The sequence below is a fragment of the Phasianus colchicus genome, chromosome 2 (assembly GCF_987193195.1).
Source record: "Phasianus colchicus chromosome 2, bPhaCol1.hap1.1, whole genome shotgun sequence".
Classification (NCBI taxonomy): Eukaryota; Metazoa; Chordata; class Aves; order Galliformes; family Phasianidae; genus Phasianus; species Phasianus colchicus.
This window is the reverse complement of record NC_143437.1, coordinates 16,477,435-16,495,894: the sequence shown is the minus strand read 5'-3', so window position 1 is coordinate 16,495,894 and position 18,460 is coordinate 16,477,435. Positions and strand designations below refer to the sequence as shown.

General features: G+C 38.4%; 1 protein-coding gene across 5 annotated transcripts in view; it reads left to right on the top strand.

Annotated features, from left to right (window-relative positions):
* SOS1 (SOS Ras/Rac guanine nucleotide exchange factor 1) overlaps positions 1-18,460 on the top strand; it is a 58,680-nt gene that overhangs the window by 20,561 nt on the left and 19,659 nt on the right. For all 5 annotated transcript variants that reach the window (XR_016463993.1, XM_090134932.1, XM_090134931.1 and 2 more), the window contains exons 9-17: positions 6,864-6,991; positions 7,952-8,607; positions 13,311-13,392; positions 13,781-13,903; positions 14,433-14,536; positions 15,641-15,863; positions 16,556-16,675; positions 16,980-17,142; positions 17,528-17,645. Coding sequence is in view for 4 of the 5 variants with exons in the window: in XM_090134932.1 (XP_089991058.1) it covers positions 6,864-6,991; positions 7,952-8,607; positions 13,311-13,392; positions 13,781-13,903; positions 14,433-14,536; positions 15,641-15,863; positions 16,556-16,675; positions 16,980-17,142; positions 17,528-17,645 (1,717 nt within the window). In the remaining variant the exon portion in view is untranslated. The remainder of the gene's footprint in view (positions 1-6,863; positions 6,992-7,951; positions 8,608-13,310; positions 13,393-13,780; positions 13,904-14,432; positions 14,537-15,640; positions 15,864-16,555; positions 16,676-16,979; positions 17,143-17,527; positions 17,646-18,460) is intronic.

The window sequence follows — 18,460 nt, the reverse complement described above, 5'->3', positions numbered from 1 at the left end:
ATGTTATATTTTTAATAGCAGTAGTAGCCTGTTTCCCTGTCCTCCTTTCCTGCTTTGATTCCTGTGGCCTTCTATAGAAATGGAAGATGCTCAGACAATGATAGATCTGTGTTTGAGACTTAATTTACTTGTTTTTTGTTTCTTTTTTCAGCAGAATTGTTTTTGGATGTGGAGATGGGGATTTAGTCTCACTACCAGCATGCTTTCTCCATTTACTTTTATTGCAATGGAGAGGATATATGTAGGTTGCTCTGAAAGTAATGCCTCCTGTTTATTTCCATGGGAACTGCAACGGATACAAAGAGCACAATAACACTATTTGACAGAGCAAATTCTCAGATATAAAACACTCTTTTTCAACAATAGTAACCACCATTAGCTGTATTTTTTCACCAGCAATGAACAAGAGCCTGCATGCTGCGCTTGTACAGATCTGCACCAGTGGATGTGACCTGCTGAAACACACCAACCACTGCCTCACTGTGCTCACATCCACTGTTGGGTGTTTTGGCCTCTGATGTCATGGGCCAATGTAATAAAATGGAAGGCATTACTTTTGAAGCAGCCCTTATAGTTCTCCAGTATTAAGGTCTAAGTTTTTTGTCAGTACTTTGATACTGTCAGTAGGAGCTGATGGAAAGATTTAAGAAATAACCAAGAAATAATACAACATCTGTGTTCATTATTCCTGTGGACTAAGTCAACAGATGGAGTCTTGCTTGTCGCTCACTTCCTCTGCTATTTTTTGTTAATCCTTTCTGAAATAAATTATCAGGGTTCAACTATTCCTACCCAGAAGGATCTCTGATACTGTGAATTCATCCAGAGTAGCATTCAAAAACTACTATGCTTCTATGCAAAGAGAAGTGTCATCCAGTTGAGCTCATGGCCTTGCAAACATACAGCAAGAATCAGATTCATTTGTGCTGGAGCAGTAAAAGTAGATTTCAGTCTACTTTGGAGTTATGAGAGAGGAAAGGAAGATGTTTGCAGACCGTGTTGTTTTTACTGTGATGGAAAATTTAGGGGACGAAAGTAAAGAGTAGAAATACAAGTGTGGAAGCACATAGGTAAATATTTTCTGGTATTTAAAATACAGATCTGATTAAGTGTTAACTTAAATTATGCTTCTTGAATTTCTGATGTATTGTGCAGGTTGGCTGATAGTTGTAAGACAAACCAAAGTGACAGACAGTATGAAAGAATTATAAAGCGTGAAGACTCTGGAAGGATTTGCGTGAACTTGTATGTTTGTTGCAGAAAGGTAATGAATCTGTTGTGGGAGAGATGTCAGCACATGCAAAAAACATACATTTTCAGAGAATGCAGGGCACATGTACTCTGAGAAAGCCTTCTGTAAACAAGTAGCCATTTTTCAGGTAATGAAATCTTTGCATTTAAAATGCATACATGGCAGTTAATTGCTTACAAAAAGTCTGAACGTTTAGGAAATCCACAACATCAAGAAGCTTGCTTGAAAACAAGACTTTGTTTTCATACGTGTTCCTTGCTGAAATAAATATTGGTCATGTAATCTCAATAATGAGAATTGCTCACATACATAAAACCTTTTGTCATTTTAAAACGAATTAAATAAATAAAAATATTCCAAAGCAAAGTCTGCTCTTTCCGGCTGAACCACGGTCTGCCATCAAGCTTGAGCAGACCTAATCTGTAACAGTCTTCTAACAGGTCTTACCTATTCATGAGAATTCTGATGGCAGACTGGCATGTGAAGTCTGTTATGCGAGTGTTGAAATGCTGAACTGGTGGGAAGCATCACCTGACAGACGTCTGTGCGACGTGTATTTCTGAATAGCTCTTCCTGACTTTCGCTCAGTGGCCATCCTAATTTGAAAAAGAACGTGTCAATGTAATGTAATTTATTCCTGATGCAGATATATTGTAATTCCTACACACTTTTGCGCTGCCCCAATAAGAGCGCCCATATTAAATAAACAAAGCAGCAGTTCCTTGCTGTCACACCTTGCAGCCCAGAAGGCCAGCTGTGTTCTGGGCTGCATTAAAAAAGGGGTGGCCAGCAGGGAGAGGGAGGTGATTGTCCCCCTCTACTTGGCTCTTGTGAGGCCCCACCTCGTAAGAGTGCTGCGTCCAGGCCTGGGGCCCCCAGTACAGGAAGGATGTGGAGCTCTTGGAGCGCATCCAGAGGTGGGCCACTAAGATGATCAGAGGGCTGGAGCACCTCTCCTATGAGGAAGGGTTGAGGGAACTGGGCTTGTTTAGCTTGGAGAAGAGAAGGCTTTGGGGAGTCCTCATTGTTGCCTTCAATACTTGAAGGGAGCATATAACCAGAAAGGGGAACAACTGTTTGTGAGGGTGGATGGTGATAGGACAAGGGGGAATGGTTTTAAACTAAGACGGGAGGTTTAGGTGATTTATTAGGAGGAGGTTTTTCACACACACGGTGGTGACGCACTGGAACAGGTTGCCCAAGGATGCTGTGGATGCCCCATCCCTGGAGGCATTCAAGGCCAGGCTGCATGTGGCTCTGGGCAGCCTGGTCTGCTGGTTGGCAACCCTGCACGTAGCAGGGGGGTTGAAACTAGATGATTGTTGTGATCCTTTTCAATCCAGGCCATTCTATGATTCTGTGATGCTATGATTCTCTCTTTAACCCAAATGGTCTTGTTTTTTTTGGACTCAACTGGACTTTGATACGTTCCATGTACCTTGCAGATCTGCTTTAAGTCATATAGTCAAGCTGTGCAAGCATCGGGACATTTGTAGTAGAAGTTCAGGTGATGCACTTTTTCCTCTGTTTTCACGCTTTACTCATCGAGCTGAGCACATGTTAACACTGAGAGTTAAGATTGGATGTGAAGTAAGACAAGGGCTTTTCTGCTTCTCTGTTTTTCATCATGTACCTCCAAGAAAACTGGACTTCTTCAAAATAATTACCTAGTATCTGGGGTTTGATGTTGGACAGGTTTATAGAAGACTACATAATTTAAGTTTTAAAATGAGAATTCCTAACTGATAAATTCTGGGAGGAGAAAAAGATTTTACTGTTATCTTGATAATATATTCAGTTCTTCCACTGTTATTGGAAATAAGCTTCTTGCTGTAATGCAAATCTAAATAATGTTACGCATATGTATATTTTTATTGTGCTGTGCTCAAGATTGTCTGGGTTCATATAAAAGAAAAATGATTTTTGAAATCAATGTATTACAGCTATGGATGCGACTTCAAGAATATTGAGTGTCCTTTATACTTCAACTGTGAATTGTCTTGTAGACTGCTTGCATTTTCTAGAAATGTAGTGTCACCTGTGATTTTTCCTACTTGATTTTGCAGATGATTTCTCACTGGTTTCTAAATAGTAGAGAGATCTCTAATGTGAAAGCACGTTTCCCAAAATGCTACTTCTTTGGGCTGAACTGCAATTATTTGGAGGAACTGTAAATTCAGAGGGAGCTCTCAGGAAATCAATTATGTTAAGAAAACTGGCTTCCAGAATTGTTTTATAGCAGAGCATTAGCAAATTTATCAGCCTGTGTTTCTAAGAGGAGAAGCCCGGTTGTTTTGTTATTGTTTTTTTTTTTTTTAATCCCTGCTCATAAAAGTTTTTGTTCAGGATTACCTTTCAGTTGGTCCCTCATTCTCATGGAGCACTGCCAGAAGTGATGAGGCACTAGAACAGAAGCTGGAATAATTTGTGTCGGCATCCTTCAAGTTGCCATGGATGTTGAATTGCTCACTTACGTAGCATTTCACTACAGAAAAGGCACTGAGATTGCACTACAGATCAGGTTTCCTTTGCTGGCTCTCCGTGTGTTTTGTTGAGTCTCTGTAGGCTTTGAATTGTCTGCCTCCTCTGTGCTGTTATTTTCTACATGTGGTCATCTCATCTCAGATGAGTCAGGGAACCTGTAGATCACAAATAGCAGTGATTAGATTTAGATTAATGTCCTAGGGAAGCAGCATTCTAGTTTGTACCCCTCATGACACCTACTAGTGCTGCTGTATTTGCATATTATCATCATATGCAGATATGTTTTCATTCTTTGGGTTTTTTTGCATGAATGTGTCCCTGACAGGCTAGGAGAAAGGACTATAGTCTTAATTTGCAGTATAGAAGGGTCTCATTGGTAACTGTTTAGAATTACCTTTTATTTTGGCTTTATAAATATTATCTAGTCCTTGTATTATGCAGCAAAATACCTCATCTTCCACTTCTTGATATCTTTTCAGTGTCTACTGCCTAGAATGTAGAGCACTTATCTTTAGATATTTAAACATTTCCCACAGGCAGTCTATTTTTCAAGCTTGTTTTCCTTGATTAGCTTGGAGCAACTGGTGTACTGCACCTATAAAATTATTAATTTTGACTAGCAAATATTTTCCTTATGAGATTATTAAAAATGTGAAAATGGTTGTAATACTACTCCTGATAAGCTGAAGTTTGCACCTTTTTCCTGTAATGTGGTATTCTTCACAGATGATAGTTAAAGAAGAAAATCATGCTTCTTAGCATCTACCTGATTAAATCGTTAGAGGGCACTGCATGTCTACAGAAATATCGGCGAGACTTGCAGAGAAATCTGCAAGCATTTCCAGTGTTGCCATGTCACTTCCTATGATCTCTTCTTCCGAAGTGTCTGAGGGTCAGTGGTAAGGTGAAAGATATAGCTGCAATTTTAGCTTAGCTTTGACGAAGAACTGTTTTTGATAACTGCTCATGGTGATTAGATAAAGCCAGAAAATAAAACTTTCAGGTTTCATTTCTGTGTTCCTGAGGAATGTCTTCAGAGCACCTTATGATTTGCCATTTGTGTTAGTCTGCCTGTAATTCATGCTTCTGCATGCTTCTTTATAAATATCAAATCTGGAGTATAATTACAATAATTGGACTTAAGCTGAGTTTGTACATACAGTTGGAGAAATAGGTTGCTTCCATTGGATCAGGATGGAGAAATATTGTTAGTAAAATACCCTGGGATTCCATCCTGAAGGACAAGGGAGCAGTGCAGAGCTGGCAGATCATTAAGGAGGTCTCCCTAGGGGCACAAGAGCATCTTGTCCAACCCATCCCCTTCATGCCCACTAACCGTGCCACATCTCCACATATATTGAACCCTTCCCTTGGGGTGCCTCTACCAACTGCCTGGGCAGCCTGTGCCAGTGCATCACCAATCTTTCCAGGAAGAGATTTCTTCCTAATATCCAGCCTGGACTATTTGTATTCTGCTTTATGCTAATGTACTTTCTTCTCCCTGTTTGATTGGGGTATTTAAGTCATTGCTCAAGATAAAGAGCCTCCTTTGAATTCTTGAGTGGGAATGGTGAGGTTATACTTCTTTTTTTTTCTTAGCTTTTTTTTTCTGGCTTTCTGTTTTCATTGCTGCACCTACCTCATTTGTGATCCTTTCTAAACGCACAGCTGAAGTAAAGGGAAGATGTTACCTGCGTGTTAAATCCAGAGAGCAGAATATGATGAAGGCAGACTATTCCTGCTTGGAGTTAGGGCTTTCTGGGAGCAAAGGCTGTGCTGCTCTGTTTTAGTGCTTGTCTTATGATTAGGCACTGGTGGCTGATGCTGTTTAGGGCAAAAGTGTGGCAAATTGTGCTCGTGAGCCAAAGCTGCCTAGAATAAATGCTGTGGTTATCATGATGGCTAAAAAGTGCAAATAAAGCGTGGTGTGGCATTGATAGCTGCTGTACTGAATAATGAACTCTGGTCAGGGAAAAAAATAATGATGTTAGCTGACACATTCAAATGTCAGTTGTGGACGTGTTGTATTTAGTTGGGTTTTAGAAGACAATACTTATGTTTTTCTCTGGAAGCAAATGGCACAGTTGTACTACCTCCAAGGATGTCTGTTAATTTTATATGTACCACTTTACTTTTACCTCTTCAGCCAAAATAAATCTTTCAGTTATGTGGAGCCAATTCTTGGTGGTGTGGTAGTCTGAAAGCCATTAATCCTGTAAATAATTGATGAGATAACAAGGGTTATGTCTAAGCTGCAGCTGTAGGCGGTCATTTTTTTCACTCACTATAAAGTGAAACACTTCAGTGTGTAGACTGCAGGGTTTAAGCTGGAAGTATAAAAATTTAAGTATAAAAACATAGTAGAACTTGTTCTGTACAGCACATGTCATAGCTGTAGTTAAGTTCAAAATATTAGTTTTAACCCTTTTACCATAGTTTTAGTTTATAAATGTGTTGCTTTGTCCTTTTAAGGAAGGTCATGTTAGTAAACAGAGGCATGAGTGTAGTTAGTTGTGTATTTGATCCTGTGCTGTGCTAGCAAGCATGTAGGCAGTGTAGCTGAGGGAAGTGGTAGTTTCTTACAGGCTTTCACATGTTTTACCATTAAAAGTCAGTGAACAAAATCATGACAAACTACTGAGCAAAGGAGGGATAAGAGTTGTTGGTCTGGTGGTCGTGTTCCAAAAATTAATTGTTAAAAAGAATTAATCTCATGCTGTAGAACTGTACACAAGCAAATCTGTATACAAGAACAATGCACAAGCAAATCTCCTTCCTCCCTCACACCTTTTAAGAGGTGACACTTCTACTGGGTTCTTTGTTGAAAATGAGAGGTGAACCAAAGTAAGTTTTGTGGTAAAAAAAAAAAAAAAAAAAAAGTGTGCATCAATTAGTTTGTGGGGGACTGGTGAATTCTGCTCTTGCCTTAACTGGGATTGAGCTCTAACTACAGAATTGTCTCTCTTGCCCGTATCAGTAATTCTGGTTATTCTGTTAATTTTAGTAACAAACAGGAACATGCAAAATCATCAAGTGGTTGGATTTGTTCTTCCTATGTCAAACTTTGGGATTTGTGCATGTCAAAATGCTGGTGATACCTACTGTATCTGACTTTCAATGTTCACAGCAACTAGAAGAAAAAAGTGAGGATGAAGAGGATAAGGAGTGCTTGAAGCAAGCAATAACAGCCCTACTGAATCTTCAAAGCAGTATGGAACGGATATGCTCCAAAAGTCTTGCAAAACGAAGGCTTAGGTAAACACGGTTCCATTTTTCCTGCTTTCTGCTCTTAGTGCTTTGCTATAAATCTAGGGCTCCCAGTTTCCTCTTTTAGTAAACAATGAACAAAATAGTTTGTGACAAGCCTGCTTTTTCAGAGGAAGTGACATCAAAGCCAAGATAATTTGTTATTGTTTTAAAACCGTTCGAATTTCTCTGTGTCCCTCCATACTCGTAGTTGAGACCTTGTGAAAATTCACTTGAAAGCTACAACGTTTGCAGGTTAGTTATACTCAGATAATAAATATCAATCTGAAAATATTTTTAAAGAGCATTTATGTGTGCTTAGAAGGGAATGTTCCTGGATTTGGAACTACTTAAAGTAATTTGAAGAGCTTTATATAGAACGGCTAGTTAAAATTATAGCTGTTTAATGGAAGTAATCAGTAGAATGATTGTAGTAAATTCTTGGGTCATACTGTCTGCCATTTGATTTAATGCTAATATTTTTTTTAACCTGTTGTTTAAATATTGCTTTTGTTCTGAAAATTGTTTCAGCATTTTCTTTGCTAAACAAGTTTTCTGCTGCAAAGTGTTACCTTTGGGCTCGGACACGAATGAGTTTAACAACTTATTTTCACTTTATATGCTTCTTTCAAATTAATGCATTCTAAAATCATTCGTCAGCTATGGAAATGAGTGATGTGTTAGGCTAGGAAGCACTGACAGATTTCTTGCTCTGGCTGTCTGCATTTAGGTAGAACATCTGTTGCATAGAACCTAAAAGCATGCTCAGATGGATTACTTACAAAAACATTCATCAAGCCTCGTAGTGGTGTTTTCAGAAGAAGATCCTGATCCTGGGTGCTTATACTGCATTCTCAGTGGGGTTTTCACCACTCAGAAAGATTATCTTGTATTTTTGTTGTTAGTGGTGGCTGTGTTTTTAAATATGTGTATACTAATAAGCTGCTTTTTTCCCATCCTGCACTGAAGTGAATCTGCGTGCCGATTCTATACTCAGCAGATGAAGGGGAAACAGCTAGCAATCAAGAAAATGAATGAAATCCAGAAAAATATCGATGGTTGGGAGGGTAAGGACATCGGACAATGCTGTAATGAGTTCATCATGGAAGGAACGCTGACACGCGTTGGAGCAAAACATGAGAGACACATATTTCTATTTGATGGCTTGATGATTTGCTGTAAGTCAAATCACGGCCAGCCAAGGCTTCCTGGTGCTAGCAATGCAGAATATCGTCTAAAAGAAAAGTTCTTCATGCGAAAGGTACAAATCAATGATAAAGACGACACTAATGAGTACAGACATGCTTTTGAAATCATCTTAAAAGATGAGAACAGTGTTATTTTTGCTGCTAAATCAGCTGAAGAGAAAAATAACTGGATGGCAGCGTTGATATCTTTGCAATATAGAAGCACGCTGGAAAGGATGTTGGACGTAACAATGCTGCAGGAAGAAAAAGAGGAGCAGATGAGATTTCCAAATCCTGAGCTTTACAGGTTTGCAGAACCTGACTCAGAAGAGAATATTGTGTTTGAAGAAAACATGCAGCCCAAATCTGGAATCCCCATCATCAAGGCAGGAACTGTTGTCAAACTTATTGAGAGGCTGACTTACCACATGTATGCAGGTGAGGCACTTCATAACCAGAACAAGTGATGATTAGTTTATGCTTCTCATTTTCCGTATTACGTACAACAAACTGCATACCGTGTGTAGAAAACAAACACTCTCTGCATTGTGCATATTCTGAAATGCTTTTTGAGTTAAGGTTTGGAATTCTAAATTTGCACCTCTGTAGCGCAGCAGCTGAAAATATGAATCCAGTTTGTCTGAGCGGAGTGGGATTTGCACATGTGTCTGGTTATTCTCATGCTTGGGATGCGGGTGGCATGATCCAGCAGGAGCTCCAGACACTACTTTTTCCTGTATGCCCCAGGCTGCAAGAATTGCCTTCCCTCGAGATTTCTGAGGCGAGGTGGCACACGCAGTGCTAACACTGCAGATGAGAACTGTGGGCTCTGTTTCTTCAGTTAAGGGTCGTACTTTGTGAGCTACTGCCTGTGTTCACGTTGGCATGTAACAAGTAGATCAAATAACAGCTTCCTCAAAGCAGTCCCTTGAGTAATTTTTACCTTGTCATAATTTAAGTGAGGATTTGAATTAAGAATTTTTATGTAAAGGTTTCTGCTTGTGTTGAAGATACATTTATGTGTGATGAATGGCATTTATGTGAAAGCAAATGGCTCATCCAGTCCAACCTGAGCATGTCTAGTAGTAATTTTCCAGGATTTTTCTAAGCAGTGCTGAAAAGTATAGGCTTTTTTTTTTCCCCCTTCAATTATTTTCATCTTTGATTCTTCCTTTATGGGCAGTTATTCTGAACCTTTATGCATCTTGGTGTAAGTACTTCTATTCAGCCATAGTTTTTTTTCTGTCTGTCTATCCTTACTCTGACAAATAGTTCTGCAGCTCAGTCTCAATGGAAATGAATTCCAGAATGGAGCAGGAATATTTGTTTAGAAGAAGCTTGGAGTAAGCAGAATATAATTAGTGTCTGATAGTATTTTTTTGTTTTATTTTTTGAGTGATAGCAAATAAATCTGTTTACTCTGCTGCTTTTATTGCCCTTCTCCACACTTCAGCTTAGCTTTCCTATCACTTATTAGAAACATAAATGCAATATCTTGCTGGCAGTTTTTACCAGAGCAGTTTTGTGCCTGACTTCATTTTCTTTTAACTTTATCAACTTTAAGCCATTGGCTTCAAATTTTACAAGCATGATTTATAACATAATTGAATCTTTTTGGAAGTTAAAGTAGAACAATTCTGCCCTAGAGAAAAGAAGAGCTAAAAAGGTAAAATTGTAATTGGCAAAGAGATAGCAGGAGGAGTATTTCTTTTAACACCCTTGTATGCATTCCCTCTACTTTGGGCAGCTTGCATCCCATTGAAGATTGCCCTTTCCATGTGCAGAGAATTCTCACTGTACCCCTGGCCTGGGCGCCAGCAATGTTCTCTGTGCATTGTCTGTCCAGTGAGCTGTGAGCTGTCTTCTGCAGTTCCTTAAAACAGCAGGGTTGCCTGTTTTTGAAGAACATATGGCTTTTGTGTTGCTTTTTGCATCTGACATGCAAGATAACCACATTTTTGCAGACACTTAAATCCCTGATCTTCATAAAGCCTCAGTGGGTTGCTTGAAACATAACCATTATGTGATGTGACCCAACAATATGGGTACTGCAAGATAGTTTGAAGCACTTCAACCTACTCCTCCCTGCCTCTTCCCCCCCCCTAAAAAAAAGAAAATAAACAGGTTGTCCTGTGGTGAATTTACCTTATCTTTGGAACCTTAGAGATGTAAGAATGACATACATGGATCTGACACTGAATTGCTAGGTTGTGTGTCAGTTCTCCAAATCTTTATCTTTCATTATATGCCTTCTTTTTTAGAGCTGGTTTTCTGTGGGGGGGTGAAATGTAGTTGTTCTAACTGTTCTTTGCTGTCTTTTCCAGGGAAACAAAGGAATAGAGATTTTGTGACTCAGCAAAAAAAAAAAAAAAAAAAAAAAAGGCTCTTGTACAGGAAATGAAGTCCATTTCCTACATAAATCATTCAGTGTTTTGATGCATTTTGTAAGATGCAGCAAGGAGGTCAACCACTTTCCATAGTAACCCTTTAGCTGTTCTGTACGTACACAACTGAGTGCAGAGCTTCTCTTCTGCTTTGAGATGTAGGAAAATGCTTATCCCTGTGGTATGTAGCCACATAGCTGCAGATTGTTGTTGTTTCTTTTTTTGCACCACAGTAGGATTGTGCATATGTGATGTAATCTTAAAAGAAGAGCATTGACTTAGGCCAGAATGTCAAGAGCTGACATCTCTGATCTCAGAGGCATTGTGGTTGTGCTAGTCCTGGATCTGTCCAAAGACAATTTTTTGGTGTAGCTGTGAATCTTTGCTAAGATGTTCTTTCTTATAAGGAGTAATCACAGATGTAATCACAGAGGTTGTGCTGATTTGTTGGAAGTAGCTGAAGTTGAGGGTAATTGATTATTCAAGTCAGAGAGCGCTCAGGTCATGTCTCTGCTTTTCTGTCCTATGTAAAGATCCACGTGTGACAGTAGGTAGGTGTGTTTGACCTTTTGCTTTTCCTCCCTCACGTCCAAGATGAGGCACAAAACAGCTTTTCAGCAGATTGTTTTGTTTCGTTTAGAATAGAGAGTCCCTAACAGCCGAGCCGTAACGCAGCCACTCTGCTGGGATCCAGCCCCAGGGAAGGGAAGGCAGGCTGTCCACATAGCCCTGGGCTGGAGCAGCCAAGCTGGGAAGGAGGCTCCCCAGCACAATAGCTTTCCTTGTATTTCAACCTCATGGAAGCTGCCCTGCCATAGGAAATTCAAATTCTCGTTCCATCTGCATATTGTGGTAGATTTTACTAGATTTAGTGTGCTCTGTGTTTATTATCTCCTCCTTTTCCTGATACTCACTTCATAGCAGTTAGGCTAGGTGGTACCAAGATTGGAAACTCAGGGCATTTTTTTTATCTATAGAGCAGTGCTCTTCTATTTTTAAAGCTTTGATATGTTAAGAGTGCTTGTGCGTCATCATGGTGTCCGTTTCCTTTCTTAAGGAATTCAAGGGTGATTATTTATAAATCCTTGTAGAACAAGTTATTGTTCTTTTTTAGCTTTAAAATGGGCTGTATTGAAGAGAGAAGTATCACATGAGCAGACATCCTGACTAACTGGTGTTGTCTGTATTTTTTTTTTACCACTTGCTCATATATTGTGCGCTGTTTTGAGTTGCAGGTTTTGCTAGTGAGGTAACAAGGTTAGATTTGATTTTCTGATGTACTTCATTTGAAATTCAATATGTATTGTGGATTTGGACGCTGAGTCTATCTGTAAATAACAATAGGCATGACTCAGAGCTTGCTTCTCTTTCACATAGACAAACACTGTTTAGGGTGGATGAAGTCTGCAGAATGCAAGCTGTGAAAATGTGGTGACTGCATTTAGTTATGCACTTGGGTTTTAGGACATGAAAAATCATGTAGCTTTGTGGTGAGGATGGAAACAGGGAGAATGTTCTTTATGCAAAAGGATTTGGAGTTTGGCCTTTGAAAATTGCAGTTTCAAGCAGAGGTATCATGTTAAGAAAAAATGTGTAACAAAGGAAACAAAGATGATATTGCAGACTAGCCAATGTATCGTTCAGGAAATAGGAATTAGCATACAACAGAAATGCAAGGAAATGCTGAGTGACACAAGGCATGGCTCATCTGTGCAGTGTGTCACTACAGACTGCTGCCTCAGTGAAGGGCATAGCGAGGTTTCAGAAAAGGTGGAGTGTTCGTGATGGACAACATGAATAGTTAAAGAGGATTTTTGTCAAGGTCAGGAAACAAGTTTGATGATATGATGTGTAAACTTAGGTGAAATAATGCAGGGTTTCTTCTTGCATTACGGGCTATATGGGCTCCTGTTTCAAGTCCTGTATGCTGTTCAGCCACTCTGTATGAGAAAAATTACCCGTTTGGTTTTGTTTTTATAAAATCTGTATACGTGTTTAATGTGCAAAGCCACTGCAACCTGCTCATTAACTTTCAGTGATAGCAATGTTGACCTTTTTCAAGTTGGCTCTGTGTAGTGCCAGCAAGCTGTCACTGTACTTCCTCATACTCGAAAACAAATAGGTTTGCTTTTGTAATTAAGGGAAATGCTTTGGTTTTCTGTTTTCAATTCCTACTTTGTTATTAAAACTATTTTGAATATCTTAAACTAGTACGTAATCAGTGTATATTAAATCTGTTTTCTTAAAGTAAAATGAACCTGATATAACTGAAAAAATACCTCATCTTCCTTAGCAGACATGAGCTGGGCATGAGTTGTACCAGTTTGGGAAAAACAATCTCCATGCCAGAGAGTTACACCATTCCTATCCAATGCAAAGTTACCTGCTGTGGTTTTTGAGTTATTTTATCGTAACTTTTGTCAAAAAACAAAGTTGTTTACTAGATGGCTCATAAACTCATCTATTTAATGTTTTCAGAGTGTGTCAAATGAAATCCAGTCTTTTAATAATGGGAGATGAAGTCATTTTTATGTTTTTCAAACAGAATTAAAATTGCTTTTTGAGTTCTGCTTTTTATTGCTATTTTGAGTGATTCCAGATTTGTTACCAAAGCAGTTTTCTTTTACATTATCTTCTCTGTAAGTTTGATAGTCCAATGTCCTTAATTTCAAAGGATATAGTTTGACTTCAGGTTATTTTTAAGTATAAAACACTAGAGAATTGCTGACATGAGCATAAAATTATTCTTTCTCTCAGATCCCAACTTTGTTCGGACTTTTCTCACAACGTACAGATCCTTCTGTAAACCCCAGGAGCTGTTGAGTCTGCTAATAGAAAGGTATGCCCCTGATGTTGTTCAAATGAAGTGCGTTATTTGCTTCAGTTTTTACTTGGAGTAGAATTGTAAGACTTTTCTTTTCTGGTTGGCTTTGTTCCATTCCAAACAATTTTTAAGCAGTTGTCGAAGACTGAGGGGTACCAAGGATTGCAGGTCAAATGCACAAGCTGTATCCAGAAGTTTTAGGATTATTTGGATAGCACAATTTTGTCTCTGAAATCTGTATTATTATTGAATTTAGCTGATTTTCCTGTGATTACCAAAAAATGAAATCCTGACATGTGGAAACCATCTGAATTTCAAGTTACCTTAATCACCATTTATTCATATGAGCAAGATTAGTGTAATAGGTGATGTGATTGGTGCTTATCCCCATCTCTTGTGCTAGATTTGAAATTCCAGAACCTGAGCCAACAGAAGCTGATCGTATTGCTATGGAGAATGGAGACCAACCTCTTAGTGCTGAGCTAAAAAGATTTAGAAAGGAGTACATTCAACCTGTGCAGCTACGGTGAGTATTGTAGCAATGGGAACAAAAGTGGCTTCCTTTTAAGTTTTTTAAATGCCACATTTTGGCTGCAGGGGCTCTTTTTGATAGCCTTTCTTGTAGATGATTTGTTGGGGTCAGTCAGCTGTTTTGGCTTTGCTGCTTGAAAATCTGGTGGGAATTTGAATTCATGGCAGGAAAGGCCTCAGTAAAGGCTTTTCCTGAGTTTTAAACTATAGGTGTGCCACTCAGTTTCAAGTAGTCATGGCTTGTCGGCTTTTACAGAATCCATCTTTCAGTGAGGCATAGCTTTCCTGGAAAGATTATGCAGAGAACATCTTAAACTTTTTTTTTTTTTTTTTTTTAAACGAATCATAACATTACTGTGGCTTCTTTAAAGTAAAACATGTCTTTAGCTGGTGAAATTTGGACAGTAGAATGATTCCATTTGTTCTCCTATTTCTGATTTTCTGTGAACTCTTGACTTCCAAAAGTTTTGAAGTGGTAGACATGAAGATAGACCACATTGTGGACTGATGCTTTGTTTTTGCAGAGTATTAAATGTATGTCGACACTGGGTAGAGCACCACTTCTATGACTTTGAAAGAGATGCTGATCTTCTGCAACGTTTGGAGGAATTCATTGGAACAGTACGAGGTATTTATGTTGTCTTATTTGTGTTTATCTTAAAGCATACGTATAGAATAGAGTCACTTCTCCTTTCAGTGTCTGGATAAAGAAAAATGTAACTTCCTGCTTATTAAATACTTGAAGGGAAAAAAAGAGCATAAAAAAACTCAAAACAAAACCTAGTCTTGAAAGTCTGACCTCTGTTCAGAAGAAATAATACTTTATTTACATCCTTAATTATAAGTTGTATCCAATAAGGTGACTGAAGCCTATGAAAAATAACGAGAATTGAATGATGCTCAGGACAGAATAATTACTTTGATTGTCCTCTTAAGCTGTACACAGGTATAATATTTTGTACATGTTTGGCAGTAGAGACCACTATTTTGTTACAGCAAGGATTCCTTGACTATTTCACAACCTCCATGCCAGGCCTACAGATCATCCTGTACTGGTCTTTTCTGTTCCCTTGTAAGAACAACTGGAACAGCTACAGGAATAATTTGTAGGAAAAGACTGTTCTGGAAAACTATTCAGTGCTTCTTAAGCCATTGAATGAATAGAGAATGAGCCAGCAAGTTGAATGTCAATTACTTGTAAATTTTCGATGAATTTGCCATCGTATGTGTAAAATTCTTAGCCTCTAGGGCTAAACAGTCATTTCTCCTTTGGATTTAATTCCCTGTTTTGATGATAGATGTGATTGAGGGAGAAGCTTCTCCCTCTTCATTCTTCTGTTCTTTGTGATCTGAGGTAAATGCTCTTGCCAGAAGTGTGAAGTTGAGGTTTTTCACAGAAGTGCAGTTTGGCCAAAAAAAAAGTTAGTTTCCATAAACTCGTAAAGACAAAAAAAAAAACAAACAAAAAACACTTAAGAGCAGGAGCCTAATTTGAGGTGGTCTGAATTGTGCCTGGGCAAGCTGGTCATGCTTAGCATTGACTTTTGAGGGATTCTTCTTTATATATTTGAAAGTTTTGAGGGTTGTGTGGGAATATCATGTATGCAATTCTAAAGAATTGGGTAGCTTTACTGTAGAGTGGGAGAGAGTTGCACTGAAAACGTCCAATTATACAGGCATCATTGAAAAAGCAGCAGTAAGAGTAACTAAGAAGTAATTTTGTCTCTGCCAGGCAAAGCAATGAAGAAATGGGTTGAATCAATCACAAAGATAATCAACCGGAAAAAGCAGGCACAAGCCATTGGGCCAACTCACAACATTACTTTTGAAAGCCCACCTCCAGCGATTGAATGGCACATAAGCAAACCAGGACACACAGAGACTTTTGACTTGCTCACTTTGCATCCAATAGAAATTGCTCGGCAGCTCACTTTACTTGAGTCAGATTTTTACAGGTAACTTTCCTCCATTGAAAAACACACACACACACATACACATAAAAAAACCCAAAATATCCTCCAGCATGAAATTGTTTCTGCGGTCCCCTGCTGTGAAGCCCCATGGTAGGTCAAGGGACTTTACCAATACTATATATTAATTTGTTATTTTTTTAGAAAACAAAAATCTTAAAGCCAGTACCTGAATGACAGTCTTACCCTCCCCAGTTCAACATGCAGCAGTGATGTGTACTATTAATTGACTGTGCTGCAGGTTTCTCCTGATACGTTCCAAGTAGATCAGTCTTTGAGAAGTATGAACTGAATTAAATCAGTTTTATTCATATCCTAGTTTGTGAAGTAAGTTGTGGAACATGTCAGATCTCGTCAGATATCTGTGAGAGGTTGTTCTGGTGCTGGGAGCTCACATCTTATTGTGGTGAATGGGATGTGGACTTCATTCTACATTTAGATGAACAGAGGTGATTAATAGTCATATAAATTGAAAAATATTTACATACTAAGAAAACCAACCAAACATAAAAATACCATTCACCCAAATCACATGTTGAGCCTGAGGTCATAGATGGAACTGAGAATTCAGTTCCAAGTCTTAATTTCAAATTCCCTGGAAGTAAAAAGGGTTTGGAAAAATATTTTTTTTTCATGCCTGTAATTACATTTTTTAATGCATGCATCTGCTTTTCTAGAGCTGTGCAGCCATCTGAACTAGTTGGAAGTGTGTGGACAAAGGAAGATAAAGAAATTAATTCTCCCAATCTTCTCAAAATGATAAGGCATACAACTAATCTTACTTTGTGGTTTGAAAAGTAAGTGACTTTCCTAAATCTGCTAATTTATTACTAAACATTTACAATGCATTTGGAAGTATACTGTGAAAAATTCTAGATCATGATGTTTAGATGCTACATGTGGTCCTTGAAAGAATTTTACCACAACGATCTCAGCCTTTTTAGTCTTTATTCTTAGAAGCAGTCTTTATTCTAAAAATGTTCAAAACTGTGTCACATAATTTGATACGCCTCTCATACTTGTTTTTGTTACAAATTAATATTTGCTTTTAAAAAACTCAAAAACAGTTCAGCACAAAACCAAATGTTCTTGTTTATTTAGATGCATTGTAGAAACAGAAAACCTAGAGGAAAGAGTAATTGTAGTGAGCCGAATAATTGAAATCCTGCAAGTTTTTCAAGAGCTAAACAACTTCAATGGTGTCCTTGAGATTGTCAGTGCCATGAATTCTGCAGCAGTGTATAGGTTGGATCACACATTTGAGGTACAGTGAAATGTTTTCCATTCTTGTTGTAGAAGGGTAACACAGTACACTGTAGCTAACTAGAAGTCTTTGTGAAGCATGTCCTTCATAGAAGGAACAGGGAAAGTAAATCCCTTCCTCCCCTCACCTCCTCCCCCCAAAAAAAAAGAATCATTTAGGATGTAGGAGGAAGGGTTTTTTTACCCATCTATTTTTTCTTGGTTTCAGAAGCTAGAAATCAATCCTCATTTAAGAAAGGTAGAAAAAGGTACTGAGATCCTGAGATATTGGGGCACTGTCCTCATGGCCACTGACTTAAGCATCAGTGGGAGGCCATTACACTCATTGTTGCTGGGCTATGCCATTACACTGTCTTTACAAGAACCTGTTTCATCTCTCTCTTTAGCAAATTCCAAGTCGTCAAAAGAAGATTTTAGAAGAAGCTTATGAACTGAGTGAGGATCACTATAAGAAATACTTGGCAAAACTCAGGTCCATTAATCCTCCTTGTGTGCCTTTTTTTGGTATGTACCTTTGTTTCTCAATGAGCTATATTGTGCATTTGGAAAGTATTGTGAACAACAGTGAGAAGTCAGTTTTAACAGGATATTCAGGTTTGAATTTCAGTTGCCCAGACATAAAAGCATTTTCCCTGGCTTGCTTAAACTAGCAACAGGACTGACTGTAAGAGAAAAATCATTAATTGCCTTTATGTGAAAGAAATGTTAAATTGGCTATTAATTGCAGATATTATTTGTGGGGAAAATAAGTTTATCTGTAATAGCTTATTTATATTTGTGCTTTTCTTTTTTCTTTTTTTTTTAACCTTAAGTGCAGTTTGAACTGTGTCATGACTATAAGTGCCTTAAGTGTAATGTGGGCACTTTTAGAAATATTGATGCTCAACATCTCCAAAGAATTATGCAAATAGCATTTCTGTTCTGTAGCAAGCTGCTTGGACGTTTGTTGCTGATCATTTCTGACTCTCACAGTACGTTGTTCTTGTCCAGCATAAACATCAGGCCAGAAATGAAAGAAAATTATTTAGTAGCTTTTTTAGCATTTTAGAGATCTGGGGAAGATGCACTCTGGAGTTCTGCAGAGAAAGACAAGATCAAATAAGAAAACTTCTGTCCTGCTTCACAGATAAGTAGGTTAGCAGGACCACAAGTGGAGAGTTACATTTCTCTTAAGCTATGCTCGGAGGGGTCATAATGGCAGTTCCCCACAGGTCATTCATGGACTTGAGAAGTCTCTTTTCTCTTTTAACATCACAGTATGATGTAATTATGAAGGCAGGAGTGGAACAGAAGAATAAAACACTGAAACAGCTTTTTTG